At 45.3% G+C, this 18,791-nt stretch overlaps 1 protein-coding gene across 1 annotated transcript in view; it reads left to right on the top strand.

Moving 5' to 3' along the window:
• The first annotated feature begins 10,251 nt into the window (after nucleotides 1–10,251).
• LTBP3 (latent transforming growth factor beta binding protein 3) overlaps nucleotides 10,252–18,791 on the top strand; it is a 108,521-nt gene continuing 99,981 nt past the window's right edge. Inside the window, exons 1-2 of the mRNA XM_075326182.1 lie at nucleotides 10,252–11,115; nucleotides 15,799–16,092. Of these exons, the coding sequence (XP_075182297.1) occupies nucleotides 10,872–11,115; nucleotides 15,799–16,092 (538 nt within the window). The 5' untranslated portion in view covers nucleotides 10,252–10,871. The remainder of the gene's footprint in view (nucleotides 11,116–15,798; nucleotides 16,093–18,791) is intronic.

Raw genomic sequence — 18,791 nt, 5'->3', positions numbered from 1 at the left:
CTACTATCAGCTGATGCGTCAGGTGACTGCATCAGGTGATCCACCGCCAGGTCCTGCAAGCAAGGTCCTGCCCCGGGGAGACTGCACACAGAGCGGCGGTACCGAGACAGGGGCTGGGAGCGGGCATGGCACCGGGACCCTGCAGACAGGTGAGTATATATGACATTTTTTTTTTCTACTGTTCACTTTGGTTTTCGCCGCTGCCTCCACCTCCCGCCCAGACATGGTGCCGCACGGAGCTGACATGGCACCGGGCGGGTTGTGGACGCAGCGGTGACGGTACCGGGAGGATTCATGCTTCTGTGTTTACCAACAGAAGGAATCCTCTTCCTGTACACGTCACTGTAGTACCCACCCCTTGCGTTTATAGCTGCGTTTTTAGTCATAGAAACGCGGCTATATGCGTTTTTCATTGCGTTGTTGAACATTCATTGAACTCAATGGGTGAAAAACGCAGTGAAAAACGCAGAAATAATTGACATGCTGCGTTTTTGTGGTCACCACAAAAACGCAGCTAAAAAAAACGCTGTGTGCAGACAGCACTTATGAAAACCCATTGACATTGCTGGGGAAGCAATGTCACTGCGTTTTCAGCACAAAAACGCGGTAAAAAACGCCGCTAAAAACGCCTAGTGCGCACAAGGCCTTAGTGGCCTTTCAGAAAAAGTGTGTATATACTGACAGACCACAGATCACTTAGATTGCACACAGGTGGACTTCCTTTCACTAAACATGGGACTTGTGAAATTAATTGCTTGCATCAGAATTTTTTTGAGGCTTCATAGCAAAAGGGGTGAATACATATGCACATGTCAATTTTTATTTATGTTATCCCATAAATGTAATATTTGCCTATATTTTTCTCACTTCCACAACTTAGGGGTACTTTACACGTTGGGACATCGCCAGCATCGGCTAGCGATGTCCGGCGCGATAGTACTCGCCCCCTTCGCACATGCGATATCTAGTGATTGCTGTGATAATGTTCGCTACGGCAGCTTCACACGCAAATACCTCGTCGGCGACGTCGCGGTGACTGCCGAACAATCCCTCCTTCAAGGGGGAGGTGCATTCGGCTTCACCACGACGTCACCGTGATGTCACTAAGCGGCCGGCCAATAGAAGCGGAGGGGCGGAGATGAGCGGGACGTAACATCCCGCCCACCTTCTCCCTTCCGCATTCACGGTGGACGCAGGTAAGGAGATGTTTGTCGTTCCTGCGGCTTCACACACAGCGATGTGTGCTGCCGCAGGAACGACAAACAACATCGTATCTGCAGCAGGAGCGACATTATGAAAATGAACGACGTGACACAGATCAGCGATTTTTTGACTGTTTTGCGCTCGTTCATCGTCACTCCTAGCATTTACACATTGCGATGTCGCTACTGGCGCTGGATGTGCGTCACAACAACTGTGACCCCGACGATATTTCGGTAGCGATGTCGCAACGTGTAAAGTACCCCTTAGACTAGCTAATGCTGATGCATCACACACAAATCGGATTAGAAAAATAAACTACATTCACTTGTTAATGTCTCAATTGATAGCATCTCTTTCTCAGACCATGCTTTGGTTACTCTCACTCTCTCATTGTCTCATCTTATTCCCAGACATGGGCATTGTATACTAAATACGACATTAAAGGGAATCTAGCACAAGGTTTTTGCTACCTAAACTGACAGCAGCATAATGTAGGGGCAGAGATCCTGATTCCAGTGTGTCACTTACTAAGCTGCTTATTGTAGTCTTGATAAAATCACAGTTTAATCAGCAGTAGATTATCATTACAGGACTACTTGGTGTGCTGCAGCATATTCATGAGCTCTGTATACCTGCTAGATCTGCAGCAAGAAAACATTGATTTTATCAAAATTACAGCAAACAGCTCAGTAAGTGACACATCGTTAGAATGAGGGTCTCTGTCTCTACATTATGCTGCTCTCAGATGGGGGAGCAAAAACCTGGTGACAGATTCCCTTTAATAAATTACCAGACTACTATCCAAAAAATCCAGAACTCTCTAACACACTTTTTCACTACCAACTCTACGGAGGGAATGGCTCTAAATATAATCTGGGATTCTCATAAATGTGTGGTCAGGGGGAACTTTATTAAACGTGGATCTTGTCTAAAGAGGAAGAGAGTTTCAGAAATCAATGATTTGCTCACCGATATTCGTACACTTGGAACTCATCATAGCGGACTTCCTGATTGCAATACAAAAGTTCTTCTCATCAAGAAGGAGAGGAGTTGAGATCTCTATTATCTCATAGAGCTAAGTGCTCCGTGGCCAAATGTAGAAGACACTTTTACGAATTTGGAAAAAAAAGGAGTAGAACACTCGCCAGAACAGTGAGTATTTAGCAATTGCAGGGATTTTTTCCTTCGATCCGAACCTCTTCGGGTAGTAAAGCTATTATAACTGAGGACATTTCCTCTTTCTTTCAGGAGTTTAAGGCAAGTTCACACACTGCGGTTTTTTGACGCTGCGTTTTTGTGCATTATTGGCTGCTATAAACGCACAAAAACGCACCCGCGGCAAAAAAAGCATGCGTTTTTACCGCGATTTGGTGCGTTTTTGGCTGCGTTTTTGATCTCTGCGTTTTTCTGCGGTTTTCCAATGCATTGCATGGGGGGAAAACGCAGAAAAACGCAGGAAAGAATTGACATGTCCATTTTTTTTTAAGCTCAAAAACGCAGCTTAAAAAAAAACAGTTGTGTGCGGACAGCAAAATTGAAAACTCATAGACTTTGCTGGGGAAGCAAAGTCATGCAGTTTTGAGGCCAAAAACGCACCCGAAAAACGCGCAAAAACGCCGCGAAAAACGCACTGTGCGCACATAGCCTTACACTTCTCTATATTCTATTGATAGACATTCCTCTGAGGCTGCTAAGGCAGAGTTTCAGAACCATATTCAAGACTACATTCCAAATTGGGGCCTCCCTTATTTGAAGTGTAAGGACATATCTGTTCTTGAAAGTTCTATCTCTGAGTTTTGATTACAGGGAACTGGTCACCGGATTTGGGACCTATAAGCTGCGGCTACCACCAGTGGGCTCTTACAGTATATACAGCATTCTAACACATGCTGTATATAAAAGCCCAGGCCGCTGTATAGAACATAAAATAACACTTTATAATACTCAACTAAGGAGCAGTGCGGTGCAGATTGGTCGGATGGGTGTCTCTGTTCTCCGGTACCGGCGCCTCCTCTTTTGTCCATCTTTGTCCTCCTTCTTCTGAAGCCTGGTTGACGCGTCCTACGTCATCCACAATAGCCAGCATTGAGGTCCTGCGTAGCTGCACTACAATACTTTGATCTGCCCTGCTCATTGGACCACTGAGATGCCCATGAGTCTCTATAATGTAGTTCTAGAACCCTGAGAACGAGGCTCTTCAGCCTTGTCCTGAATGCAGCAGAGGTGTGTATGGGACTTCTGAGCCCAGTGCTTGGCTTTTTCCATCAGTCCCTTAGACAATTAATAGAGCGGATTAACAAAGCATGCTCCATCCAGAATGAGATGGTTCTCGGGGTTCCAAAACATCGTATTCAGGATCAGTTGAGTTCTAGGTGTCGGAGCCCCCCCCCCCCCCCCGCGGTCAACAACTATCCCATATCCAATGGCTAGCGGGTAACTTTATTTTTGGGAATAAACTCAGTAAGTAATAATTAAAGAAAGTAATCAGTAAACAACTAGACAGTTAACATACAATCTGTCCAGCATAAAGGCCATGGAATTCCACCATTTAAAGTCATCACACAACAAAACAGGATGGACTTACCTTTCTCTCAATGTGGCTGCCTTTGTAAATAAGAAATGGCGTCTACCTGTCAGCTGAGCCAATGCTGTCAGCTTGTATACAGCATGTACAGGGCTTATATAGCTCTGGCTGCGGAGAAGCCAATGGATGACAGAAGTCATATTATTATCTAAGTGTCAAATTCCTACAGAGGAAGAAGAATAGACGGCTGTCTCATCACAAACTGTGTTACATGAGCACGTTTAAAACGTCCAATACAAAATCAACAGCTATAATAGCAAGATTTAAGGATAATGATGAAGTGGAACAAGGAGATGCCTAGAAGATATTTGTTATGCCCACACTGGCATCCCTGCATGGTCCTACCACCCTCCCCCGGCGCAGGCGTTGGCTCGCTCACCCATCTGTCTCACCTGCGGTGGCCGCTCCGTTCCCATTCCATGCTGCTGTCTCTTGGAGGCTGGGTTCTCATCGCAGGCTTCCTGCTTCTGCTCTAGGAAATTGTGTGTGGCCACGCCCTTTTCTTAAAGGGCCAGCGTACCCTTAACCCGGAAGTGCCTCTCAGGTCAGCTGAGAGGCTGCAGTTATGTAAGGTATTCCTCCTCTTAGGAAAGTGCCTGTGCAGCAAGTCTTATATGTTGTTAGTTCTCAGGTCCCTTACCACTGCACTGCTTTCTCCGCTGCTGCTTCTGCTTTATTGTGCTGGTATCCACATTTGTTTGTGTTTCAGAGTACTGCTGCTGATATCCCTAACCTGCTGCTGCTGCAAGTTGCCACCTGGGCCGTTAACCACAATACCCTGTGCTGTAAAGTACCTGCACTATCCCGGTCAACACCTGCCACTGCCATTATCTCCCTCCAGAGACTGTCACTCTCGTACCCCTGGGGCCAGCCATCGCAGCACCAGTCTTTTCAAGTGGCACCTGGTCTCACACCTGCAGCGTAACACCCTGGTGAAAACCAGGTGTGGTTCCGTAGTCAGGCCCCTTAGGGTTTTCTGTGTGCTGTGGCCCAGTTGAGTTCGCTAAAATCCCTTCTAGCCTGGTGAGCATAACAATATTGGGTTACTAAATGTCATTGTTGCATTACTCATACCCCATCTTTCTTCTCAAGGTTCTCAAGACCTGTCCAACACTGATCCCCCTCATGTTGCAACCCATCTTAGACTCCAATAAATAAATACATAGGCCAAACCTTATATGGGTGACATGACTATTACGGCACCCAGCTCCTCTCTCTTGAGTGAAGACTGAGAGCACAGGGACATTCCCCCAAAAAACTGGAAAAATGTTATATATATCCTCTCAGCAGTGATTAATGGCCGGGCCAGATAGTCACAAATAGGCCCCTGCACAACACCCTTCCCTCACAGGTGACATCAGCCAACCCTTACAACCCTAGTCACCCCCCTCAGGGCTGGGTAGACACACCAGGGGGTGGAACCAGGCGGTTGGAAGACGCCCACCAAGGAGTCTAGACAGCCCGGGGCGGGAAAACAGTGAGTCAAGTGTTAGAGTTCAAGTTGGAGAGGAGTGTGGGCTGGAGCTGGGTGCAACTCCAGCAGAGGCGAATACCCCAAACTGAACGGCGCCAGGGTAGGAGCCCGGGTGCCATTGGCTAGGAGGCAGACGGCGGTCTCCGTCTGCAGGAGTCGGGACAAACGTCTGCAGCCACTGTATATGACTGCAGACTTGTAAAAAGAAACACTGTACTTTTACTATGATTTCATTAAGTTACACAAAGGAAGCTAAACACCTCACCCATGTCAGTTGACGTGTATGAAGGGGGATGGCTGACGGGCTCATTTCAATAGCTAAGCTAGACTCTTTCTGTGTCTATGAACTGAGCTTATCTACTTACAGCTTTTAAAGTGAATCCGTCAGCAGGTTTTTGCTACCTCATCTCAGAGCAGCATGATGTAGGCAAAAAGATTTTGAATCCAGCGATGTATCACTTAGATTATTGGGTACAGCTGTTCAGAGCCAGGGATCTGCCCCCACCTACACCAGGCTCTCAATAGAGATTGTACATTGACAGTGAGCATCAAAAGTGCACTTCTAGTCCTGTAATGATAAGTGTCCAGCTTCTTAAACAAACGTAGCAAATAAACAAAGGATGGGACTGTGACAAAAGAGGCATGTCTGAACTTTCTGTGTCAAGCCTTGCAGCATGCTGGTGTGACGCACTGGCAAAACCACGTAGTTACAAATAGGCCCCCGCATAACACCTTCCCTCACCTAGGTAACACACAGCCGACCTGAAACCCTAGCCCTTAGGGAAAGATAGGCACACCAGTGGACGGGACCAGGCGATTGGACACGCCCACCCCGGGGTCTAGACAGCCCGGGGAGGGAAAACAAGTAGATTAGCTTTGTAGTTCAAGTTGAGAGGAGCGTGCACTGGAGCTAGGTGTAACTCCAGCAGAGGAAGTTCAAGTTGAACGGTGCCAGGGTCGGAGCCCTGGTGCTTTTGGCTAGGTGGCAGACGGTGGTCTCCGTCAGCAGGAGACGTGAAGACGGCTAGGCAGATCCGAGGTGGACCGGGACAGGGTTGTAGCCCGCTGCTACTGACACAGAGAACTGACCCGGAAACCGTAGTACAGAGGGGGTACTCGGACCCTGAAGCCAGGACCGAAACCAGCGGCCTAGCTAATTAACCGATTGAGGGCAGGATTAGAGGTCCTGTCCCTCCCAAAGTCCCTAAAGAAGACAACAGCCCACCGATAGGAATAAGGCCAACGCCAGGGCCCATAGATCCCACGGGCCAGCGTCTGCGGGCACGGCTCCTTAGGCCACAGCCAGCCGGGAGCGGGCTCCTGAGTTCCAGACCAGGCAGTCCACCGTACACAAAACAAGTGCAGAGGAAAAAGGACAGCAACCACCATCTCAGGTGGGGAACCTGAATGCAACCGGCCGTGGCGGCCGGCCACCAGCACCTTGGTTTACCAAAAGACTCGTGTGATTCATTTACTGTGAGTAACCAAACCTCCCCTTGCTTGCTCGGGCGTGCCGGCCATTGCCATCGCTATACCCTGCACAAAGACATTGGGTCCCGGGGCAACCATCCCTACCCACGGAGGGGTTAACATCCAGCTGCCACTACATCTCCCCCGGGTGCCCCACAACAGCAGCAGTGGTGTCCCACCTCACCACACACCGTGGGTGCAGTCACAAACTTAATACGGCCTAGCCCGTACATCTACGTCCCCACTTTTTATTCGGCGTGTCCGCGTGACCCCCGGGTCCGGAAGATCCCTCAAGCCACAGACACAAACAGCGGGTCCGGACCCGAGCAGCGGCGGCTGCTGGCACGGGGGCAGCACACTGGCTTCAGTTTACAGTACATAGCAAAAACCTGCTGACAGATTCTTTTTAATTCCTGAAGGATATTGCAACTGCAGCTGAAAGTAGACACAAGTCCTTTGAACAGCAAGACAAAAAAGAGGGATCAACTTTGCTTAAACACACCAAGAAGTCAGAGGAGTCACATTAATGATGCAGGAATCTGATGCCCCAGACGTGCAAGCATGGGCGGATATATCATTGGTGCAACCTGTGCAGCTGCATGCAGGGGCTCAAGGGATAAGGGGGGCCATTTCTACCTCCAAAAGAGGTAGGATTGTGCATTATGATGAACCATTGGACTTCATAGGGCCAATATACTGTTCTTGCAAAGGGGCCCTCTTCTGTCTGCGGCCACCAGTGCATGCAAGAGATCAGAAGAAACCTCAAAATAACATTGCCTGATCAGGGCGTGGGACAAGTGATTAAGGATCATGTATGACTTTTGATTGGTAGGTCATAAAATAGCACTTAACTGGGAGGAGAATACACACAATTAACATGTAACACACATACAATTTATAAAGTGAATATAAAGTAAGGGAATATAAAGTAAGCGCAAAGTTAAAAGGTTTTTCTGACGTTCCTACCTTCAGGAGCACACCTCTTCACTGTGTCCTGGCTTCCTACTTGCTGTGGCGGTGTGCTCCTGAAGATGGACTGTTCAGGCTGGCAGCACAGTCTGTGCCACAGCAGAAACTACCTGCTCTTAGGATAGGCTGCTTGCCTCTGCAACATTGGAGGAGCACAGGTCCGCTGAAGCTCCAAGGATCCAGCTGTTTATCCAGCTTCAGAGTAGCACTTACCAGTCGCACAACTTGCAAGCATGCACTCCTTGCCATCTCATCCGATAACCTTGGTGGTGATCAATACACTATTGAATATACTGTATATATTTTTAAATCTCTCCATTGTAGAGAAAACAGAGGATTTTTAATAAGATATAAATAGCAAAGTTACTTATTTTTGCAACCACTTTGCTTTCTTTTTTTTTTTTTTTTTACACATGTAATAAGAAATAACCCCCATTAAAGTGAACCTGTCAGGACTCAAGAGCAATATGCACCCAGAATCACAAGCAGTTCTGGGTGCATATTGCTAATCCCTGCCAAACTGTCCCTGTATGCAATAGCATAGATAAAGAGATCTTTAGAAAAAGTATTTCTAAAGATCCTTTATGATATGGTAATGAGGCCAGAGTCTAGTCGCAAGGGCGTTAGTTCCTGCGCTCATTCCACCCTATTAGCATGTTAGCACGCCCACAGGGACGTTCTAACATGCTATTCAAAGCCAATTGCCCAGCGTTATCAGCGGTGAAACGCGAACCTGTATCCGTTGTGACCGCATTAGATGCCGGGCAGTTCACATGATCAGAAGTCACCGCACTTCCGGTCATGTGCACTAGACCTCTCTGAAGCCGGGACGCATACACCCGGTTTCATAGTGTGCATGACCGAAAGTGCGGTGACATCTGATCATGCGAACTGCCCGGCATCTGATGCGGTGACAACGAACACAGGTACACACGTCACTGCTGATTACACTAGGCAATGGGCATTGACATGCCAAGAAGGCGGAATGAGTGCAGGAATTAACGTCCTTGTGACTAGTCCCTGTTCTCATTAGCATATCATACGGGTTATTTAAAAATACTTTTTATAAAGATCTCTTTATCTATGTGTGACGCCCCTGAGGCTTCAGGCACCACAGGGTACTGCGCCCCACCCGAGGTGCAGTATTCTTCTCGGATACGGAGGAGGTCGTCACCGGTAACCACCACCAAAACACTCATCCAACACATAACACGGGAGCTCTTCCACTGGGACCGGGCTAGGGTAGGTGCTGGGGTGGCCATCACGAGGTATGGGACCTCTTGCCCGCTAGTTCAGGAATCTGGGAGGCGGGGCACCCACAGGGGAGTTAGGAGCTATCTCTCACACAACAGCAGTTAGAACCAGACAGCGTCCGAGTAAGGACGGACTCAGAGACTAGCAATAGGAGACACGGATAGTTTGGGGCCCGTGGTCTGGAGCTGGAGGCTCAACCCGGGTTCTCAGGAAAGAAGGGGAATCCCAGGGATCGCGGTGAGTGCGGAAGGCACCCGTGACCAGTTCCACGGCCCAGAAGCTGGGGTGGAGGGAAACCTTCGCAAAGAGACACACAGAAGGAAACACCGGCCTCGACCTCCAAAATATCCAGGATCGGCTGAAGCCCATCAAGCCGTAGCCCGGCACTCCAACAGCAGTGTGTGTCCAGTGAGTAAAAAGAACTTGAACTGCACCCTCTCTGTCGTCCCATTACTGCCTCGTGCCCGTCCGCCATAGGCGACGACTACGAACACCATCATCCTCCCTGGGGAGTAGCTCGACCCGTGGAGAGCTGTGACATCCAAGCTACGCCCCCATCTGCTCCAGAAGAGAGACTTCCCTCAGCGGCGGCTAATAACTGGCCGCATGCCACAGGTGGCATCACGAACAACTACCCCCATCATCCCCATTCTCCAGCCTTTATTGACACCGACTGGGTAACGGAACCGGGCAAGGCCACCGCGGTGACCCAGAAGAACCGCGGCATGGTGACGGGTGACCGGCGATCCCGTAGGCACGTCATATGGTACTAGATTCAGGGACGGTTAGGCAGGTATTAGCAATATGCACCCAGAACTGCTCGGGGTTGTGGGTGCATTTTGCACCTGACAGGTTCTCTTTAAGAAAGACATATGATGAATTTGTGTCAGGGGGGTTCATTATGACAGATTCCTGTGGGGTTGAAAACATTTTTCGAAGGCTTTTATAACTGTGATTTAATTGTTTGTACATGTGTAAAGTATTAAATAAACATTATATATAAAAAGTTGTAATGTCTCATAAATACATCTCCTGACTGTCTAATTGCTTTACCTGTCTCTACACCTAGAGCCGGGCTCCGTAGTCACACTTTATGATTGTGTCACCATGCCCACACTTACTGTAGCTCTTTGTGTCTCTGTACTTTTACTCTAAACTTTTAGTTCTATGTAACTTTTTTTTGTTCTCCCTCTTTTCCAGACTACTCCCACCTTCAGTGCCTGTCCCTCCTCCCCTGCCTGCCTCTCTTACTCCCTTTTTCCCCCTCCTCCGTCTTCCTGTTTTCTCACTCTCTGTTTCTTCCCTGGCTGCTCTCAAGACATTGCTCTCATCCGGAAAACCTTTCTACCAGAGCCTCCGGCTTCAGTGACTGTCACTGTCTATGTGTACGTCTGCATCTCTCCGGGAAAACTTTCTCTTTGTCTCTTGACTACTTTTTTTCATATCTCCTCTTCCCATTTCTTCATCGTCATTTTTCACATTCCAGTCTCTCTTTCTTTTTTTTCTTCTGAGCCAGTTTAATTTACTGGTAGGTAATAACATTCTAAGAGTAGAACACTACGTTAGATCTTAGAAGAAGGTATTACCTTATCTACATGATCTTTATATGGGACAATATAGCGACTGCAGAGACCGATATGTAGGTGAAGAGACTTTTGAGTATCTGTCCAGAAAGTATTAGGTCAAGAAGCGAAGTCTGAACTTGTACTATGCACAAGGACACATAGGACCCTCTTGAACTTTTCGAGAACCCTCAGGTCAAGTTACTTGTTCGACATGAAAACTAAGATCATCGTGAAAGGTAACGGGCAATGACAACCAGCGACATCGAGGTGTCGAATAGACAACACTAGATACACATAGACAATCAGACAACACACAGGGGAGGTTTTTGGGTTTTAGGTGGGCAATTAAAGGATGGCTCCTGCACGTTCCTGTCCTTCACTTTCTATCCTGATCCTCTGGTTGGGAACATTTTCCTGTTACTTTTCTTTGACTACTTCACGTGAGCGCTTCAAGGTGGTATTTGCCCCCGTGGTATGTAAAAGGACATGTCACAAAGGCTATTGTCATGACGTCTGCAAACCAGGGAGCAACATGACGCTGATTGCTGAGAATGGAGGCTCCACGGATACCCTCACCGGGTCTGGATTTAGAGTGGGTGAGTATCTGTTCCTCTCCTGTCTATGGAAGGAACACATAGCAATTAACCCATAGTCGATATTCTGCCTTCTAGTGGCACAGAGACAAGAAAACTTTCTATGCATCCAATGTATATTGTGTGTACATAGGTACGAAGAAGGTCTCTACGTTGAGAAGGAGTAATACTGTAAAAGAATGATACAGACATTACACACAATACGGAAATAATGGTTTTTACTGCAGCCCACTGATTAGAATTGGCCGTCCTCCAGCAGGGTTGGCACCATGACACAATCCGATAGGAATTTCCATGTCGGTGATGATAATGATAGAGAATTGTAAAAGGCATAAAAATATACCTGGGCTCTAAAATGGAAATACATTTCTGAAATCTTTGGTAAACACTGCAGTTGTCCCTGTCGTGTGATTAGAAGGCCATCCACGTCCTTTCTTTCCTGTGTCGCACACTTTTTATTGTAGTTGATTGCAGTCATTTTCTCTGGAAAAAAGGTTTAATTGTCACCCACGTTCGTTTGCTAATGTTTTTAGGGTTAGATTTTAATGTCCTTCATGGTCCCAGACTCTTGTAATTATTTCCATTATTCTCCTCTCTATAAAGCACCCAACAGTATTGACTGATACATATTTATGATATTAATCACCCCAAAGAAGAGAATAGCAAATATAAAGGGAAAGTGGGAACCAAGCCTTAAAGGAGACTTCAAGAATGCCCATTTTTTGCACTTATTTTATTACCATTGTTCTACTGGGTATTCTGCTTTTTGTTTTTTAAAGGGAACCTGTCACCAGGTTTTTCCCTATTGAGCTGCTTGATAGCTCAAACCTTACTTGACTTCATCACCGACGTTTTAAGGCCACTTGTTCCAAATCTTGTCCAAACATTTTACCAAAAGAGACTTAAAGGGAACCTGTCACTAGGTTGTTAACTTATGAGCTGCGGCCACCACCAGTGAGCCCTTAGATACAGAATTCCAGAATATTGTATATAAGAGTAAAGGCCGCTCTCTAGAATGTAAAAAAGACCTGTATTATACTCTCCTAGGGGGCTGTCCGATTGGTGTCGCTGCTCTCGGTCTGTCGCTTCCTCCATCTTATGTAGTCGCCATCCTTCTTCCAAACCCCATCTGGATGACGCTTCCTACGTCATCCACACAGAAGCCTATATTACGCTCCTACTCCTGTGCACATTGATCTGCCCAGCTTGTAGTGCACATTTGCAGGCGGTTTTTTGACCTTTCCTCGTGCCTACGCATTACAGTTGCTTGCTCTGCCCTAAGCAGGAGAGATCAAAGTGCACATGCGCAGGAGCGCAATGGAGTGATAAAGTATATTCTCTATCATTACAAACTTTTTTTTTATCCCTGTCTAATGTACGGTGTTTCCCTGAAAATTAGACAGTGTCTTATATTATTGTTTGCTTAGATGCAATCTGGCTTAATTTGTCTTATATTTTCCCATGCACAACAATCCACATTTATTCTTGAACAAAAAAAAATCAACATTTATTCAAATATAACATGTCATCACATTCTGGAACATCAACATTTTGTGTTTCTCCAATTACTGGCTCAGACGCACATTATCTTATCTGATCTGTTATTCTCGTGGTACAGATCCAGTCCTATAGTGGGAGCACATAGCATATTTACAAAGGTCTAAATTACCTGCTTACATTTATTATTATGCACTGCTAAGTTTTCCCCGAAAAGAAAGCAGACACCCCCTAAAAGAATCGCACTTACCAGACCCCAAACAATTAGAGTTGGTGAGTGAAAGGGCTCTCACATACAAATCTGCATTGCTGTCAGGTCCTCTTGCGTTCTACAGTGGTTGGCTTCCCCTGTGACTGGAAGCAGTATCACTCGGGCAGAGTGATACTGGTACACAATCTGTTTGTGAGAGCTGCAGTGCAATGAAGCTGGAACGGTGAGGAACTTGACAGCAATGCAGATCTCTGTGTGAGAGCCCATCCACCATCGGCACTTGCAAACTGTAATTCTTTGGGGTCTAGAGAGTGCATTTCTTTTTTAGGGGGGTCTGCTTTTTGGGGGTGTCTGCTTTCTTTGATAAAGAGTCCTGCTGTATTCTTTAATTTTTTTAGCTGATTGGACACTTCCTTATGGAACTACATCTAGGGCTTATTTTTGGAGTAGGGCTTATATTTTAAGTATACTTAAAAAAGCTCCACAAGTCCCACTAGGGCTTATTTTCAGGGTAGGTCTTATTTTCAGGGAAAAAGTGTGTGTGTGTTTGTGTGTGTGTGTGTGTGTGTGTGTGTGTATGTATGTGTGTGTGTGTGTGTGTGTATGTGTGTGTGTGTGTGTGTGTGTGTGTGTAGGTCCAGAAATATTTGGACAGTGACACAATTTTCGCGAGTTGGGCTCTGCATGCCACCACATTGGATTTGAAATGAAATCTCTACAACAGAATTCAAGTGCAGATTGTAACGTTTAATTAGAAGGTTTGAACAAAAATATCTGATAGAAATTGTAGGAATTGTACACATTTCTTTACAAACACTCCACATTTTAGGAGGTCAAAAGTAATTGGACAAATAAACCAAACCCAAAAAAAAATTTTTTATTTTCAATATTTTGTTGCGAATCCTTTGGAGGCAATCACTGCCTTAAGTCTGGAACCCATGGACATCACCAAACGCTGGGTTTCCTCCTTCTTAATGCTTTGCCAGGCCTTTACAGCCGCAGCCTTCAGGTCTTGCTTGTTTGTGGGTCTTTCCGTCTTAAGTCTGGATTTGAGCAAGTGAAATGCATGCTCAATTGGGTTAAGATCTGGTGATTGACTTGGCCATTGCAGAATGTTCCACTTTTTTGCACTCATGAACTCCTGGGTAGCTTTGGCTGTATGCTTGGGGTCATTGTCTATCTGTACTATGAAGCGCAGTCCGATCAACTTTGCGGCATTTGGCTGAATCTGGGCTGAAAGTATATCCCGGTACACTGCAGAATTCATCCGGCTACTCTTGTCTGCTGTTATGTCATCGATAAACACAAGTGACCCAGTGCCATTGAAAGCCATGCATGCCCATGCCATAACGTTGCCTCCACCATGTTTTACAGAGGATGTGGTGTGCCTTGGATCATGTGCCGTTCCCTTTCTTCTCCAAACTTTTTTCTTCCCATCATTCTGGTACAGGTTGATCTTAGTCTCATCTGTCCATAGAATACTTTTCCAGAACTGAGCTGGCTTCATGAGGTGTTTTTCAGCAAATTTAACTCTGGCCTTCAGTTGATGTTGTGAACGGGTTCTTCTTCACCAAAGAAAGTATGCGGCGATCATCCACCACTGTTGTCATCCGTGGACGCCCAGGCCTTTTTGAGGTCCCAAGCTCACCAGTCAATTCCTTTTTTCTCAGAATGTACCCGACTGTTGATATTGCTACTCCAAGCATGTCTGCTATCTCTCTGATGGATTTTTTCTTTTTTTTCAGCCTCAGGATGTTCTGCTTCACCTCAATTGAGAGTTCCTTAGACCGCATGTTGTCTGGTCACAGCAACAGCTTCCAAATGCAAAACCACACACCTGTAATCAACCCCAGACCTTTTAACTACTTCATTGATTACAGGTTAATGAGGGAGATGCCTTCAGAGTTAATTGCAGCCCTTAGAGTCCCTTGTCCAATTACTTTTGGTCCCTTGAAAAAGAGGAGGCTATACATTACAGAGCTATGATTCCTAAACCCTTTCTCCGATTTGGATGTGAAAACTCTCATATTGCAGCTGGGAGTGTGCACTTTCAGCCCATATTATATATATAATTGTATTTCTGAACAAGTTTTTGTAAACAGCTAAAATAACAAAACTTGTGTCACTGTCCAAATATTTCTGGACCTAACTGTATATATATATGTATATATATATATTTTTTTTTTAAAGATTAAAATAAATAAAATAAGTTCACCCTTTTCATATTCGATTATGACAATATAACCCCTCGACAGCATAATCTCCTGGATGCAGCTGCAGCCAGGCGGTTTGACAAAGAAGAGAGCACCCTTCTATAACCTGATCTGACACCCATAACTTAAATGTGGGATACCAATAGGAGAGCACAGTAGCAATGGGCAGAATACCACAAACAAGAATTAACAGAAAAATACAGGTAGGACAATATGCTGCAATATAAAAAGATTTTAGTCACCTAGCTGGACAAAATAAAAGTTTGAAAAAAAAAAGGTTAAAAATCTAAAAAGAACATAAATGTAAAATTTTCCATTTTTCAAATAAAACATTCAAAGCAATAAAAAAATAAACATACTTGGTATTGTGTATGTGAAGGTACAAACTATCAAAAGGTAATTTACCTTGACCCAAAAAAATGGAAAAAAAAAAAGTGGTGAAAAGGTTGTAAATATGACAAATAAAAAAATATGTAATTTGGTATTGCCATAATTGTACTGATCGATAAAATGAAGTTCACATCAGTTTTACTATATAGTAAATGCTGTAAAACTATACCAAACAACTGTAAAAAAAAAATAATTTTCATCTATGGTAAATTAAACATTAGCATGAAATAATCGAAATCTTTTTTGTTCAATATGAAAAGCAAACTATCTATGAATTTACAACTTTAATCATTTAGGGTTCTTTATGCTTTATATTAAGATGTTTTTGTGTTGTTTTTATAGAGATTTATATGTTATCTGTTCTCTTCTTCTCAGTGGTTTGCCCCATACCGTGCATGAACGGTGGCCAATGCTCCTCCAACAATCACTGTCTGTGCCCTCCAGAATTCACAGGGAGATTTTGTCAGTTCCCTGCAGTTCCTGGAGGAGGTGTGGGGCGAAGTACAAGTGAGACGGGTGAAGGAGAAGGAATGGAGGCATCCTCGGGGAAACATGCAGTCTATGCTGTGCAAGTCATTACCGGAGAAGATGATCCTGAAGGCAAAGGGGTGAAAATTAGCCAGTCTGCTCTTACCGTACCACTGGGACCTGGACACAGCTCTGCTGAAGGTATATTTTTTACAAACCTTAAACATAACTTATAGGGTTGTTTCCAAAAACTGCAATTCATCCACTAACCGAAAGATTAAGAATAAATTACTGTTTGGACCTCCAGTGATCCAGAGAGCAAAACTAAGGATCACCGTGGGTCATAGTATTCTGACTCCTAGTGATCAGTAAGTTATTCCCTATCCTATGGATAACTTACAATTTTGGGAATATCCCTTTAAAGTTATTCCGTAAATACCCCCAATGATCAGTTTTAAGTGTGGGTGACATGTCAGCAAGTGTTTAATGCTCCTGTAGGACTACATGGACATATTTGGTCCAGCAGAGCAAGACACATCTTTGTAGCCACCCACGGTCTTATGAAATTGATGCAGGTTCTGAGCCTAGAGACACCTTTTAATAAAAGAAGATTGAGTGTTTACCTGGCATTCAATCAAGTAGTGTAAAGGGGGCTTTACACGCTGCGACATCGCTAATGCGGAGTCGTTGGGGTCACGGAATTGGTGACGCACATCCGGCCGCATTAGCGATGTTGCTGCGTGTGACACCGATGAGCGATTTTGCATCGTTGCAAAAACGTGCAAAATCGCTCATCGGTGACATGGGGGTCCATTCTTGATTATCGTTACTGCAGCAGTAACGATGTAGTTCGTCGCTCCTGCGGCAGCACACATCGCTATGTGTGACGCCGCAGGAACGAGGAACCTCTCCTTACCTGCCTCCCGGCCGCTATGCGGAAGGAAGGAGGTGGGCGGGATGTTACGTCCCGCTTAGCTCCGCCCCTCCGCTGCTATTGGGCGGCCGCTCAGTGACGTCGCTGTGACGCCACACAGACCGCCCCCTTAGAAAGGAGGCAGTTCGCCGGTCACAGCGACGTCGCCGGGCAGGTAAGTATGTGTGACGGGTCTAGGCGATGTTGTGCGGCACAGGCAGCGATTTGCCCGTGTCGCGCAACAGATGGGGGCGGGTACCCACGCTAGCGATATCGGGACCGATATCGCAGCGTGTAAAGTAGCCTTAAGGAGCCACAGTGCTCAGACCTCTACTGATTACACCATGGTGGTAAAAGTGCATCTCAATAAATTAGAATAGCATCAAAAAGTTAATTTATTTCAGTGATTCAATACAAAAAGGGAAATGCATATATTATGTAGAGTCATTACACACAGAGTGGTCTATTTCTTTTAAGGTTGAAAACTCAAAAGTCATTATCTCAGAAAATTAGAATAATTACCACAAAACACCTGCAAAGGCTTCCTAAACATTTAAAATGGTCCTTTAGTCTGGTTCAGTAGGCTACACAATCATGGGCAAGACGTCTGACTTGACAGATGTCCAGAAGGCAGTCATTGACACACTCCATAAAGAGGGTAAGCCACAAAAGGTCATTGCTAAAGAAGCTGGCTGTTCACAGAGTGCTGTATCCAAGAATATTAATAGAAATTTGAGTGGATGGAAAAAGTAGAAAAAGGTGCACAAATAACTGGGATAACCGCAGCCTTGATAGGATTGTTAAGAAAAGGCCATTCAAAAATTTGTGAGAGAGTCACAAGGAGTGGACTGCTGCTGGAGTCAGTGCTTCAAGAGTCACCACACAGAGACGTATCCAGGACATGAGATACAAGTGTCGGATTCCTTGTGTCAAGCCTCTCATAACCAATAGACAACACCAGAAGCGTCTTACTTGGGCCAAGGAGAAAGAGAACTGGACTGTTCTCAGTGTCCAAGGTGTTGTTTTCAGATGAAAGTAAATTTTGCATTTCATTTGGAAATCACAGTCCCAGAGTCTGGAGGAAGAGTGGAGAGGCCACAATCCAAGCTGCTGAGGTCTAGTGTGAAGTCTCCACAATCAGTGATGGTTTGGGGAGCCATGTCATCTACTGGGGTAGCTCCACTGTGTTTTATCAAGACCAAAGTCAGCGCAGCCATCTACCAGGAAATTTTAGAGCACATCATGCTTCCCTCTGCCGACAAGCATTTTGGAGATGGAAATTTCATTTTCCAGCAGAACTTGACACCTGTCCACACTGCCAAAAGTACCAATACCTGGTTTACTAACCACAGTATCACTGTGCTTGATTGGCCAGTAAACTCGCCTGACCTAAACCCCATGGAGAATCTGTGGGGTATTGTCAAGGGGAAGATGATAGACACCAGATCCAACAATGCAGACGAGCTGAAGGCTGCTATCAAAGCAACCTACGCCTCCATAACACCTCAGCAGTGCCACAGGCTGATTGCCTCCATGCCACGCCGCATTGATGCAGTAATTCATGCAAAAGGAGCCCCAACCAAGTATTGAGGCATTTACTGTACAGACATTTCAGTAGGCGCCAACATTTCTGAGTTTAAAATCATTTTTTCAGTTGGACTTATATAATATTCTAATTTTCTGAGATAATGACTTTTGGGTTTTCATTGGCTGTAAGCCATAATCATCAACATTAACAGAAATAAACACGTGAAATAGATCCCTCTGTGTGTAATGACTTTATACAATATATAGGAATAGATCACTCTGTGTGTAATGACTATATAATAGATAGGAATAGATCCCTAGATCCCTCTGTGTGTAATGACTGTATATAATATATAGGAATAGAACCCTCTGTGTGTAATGACTGTATATAATATATAGAAATAGATCCCTCTGTGTGTAATGACTCTATATAATATATAGGAATAGATCCCTCTGTGTG

The sequence above is a fragment of the Anomaloglossus baeobatrachus genome, chromosome 10 (assembly GCF_048569485.1).
Source record: "Anomaloglossus baeobatrachus isolate aAnoBae1 chromosome 10, aAnoBae1.hap1, whole genome shotgun sequence".
Lineage (NCBI taxonomy): Eukaryota > Metazoa > Chordata > Amphibia > Anura > Aromobatidae > Anomaloglossus > Anomaloglossus baeobatrachus.
Note: the sequence above shows the minus strand (reverse complement) of the source record. Positions and strands in the feature narration are given on the sequence as shown.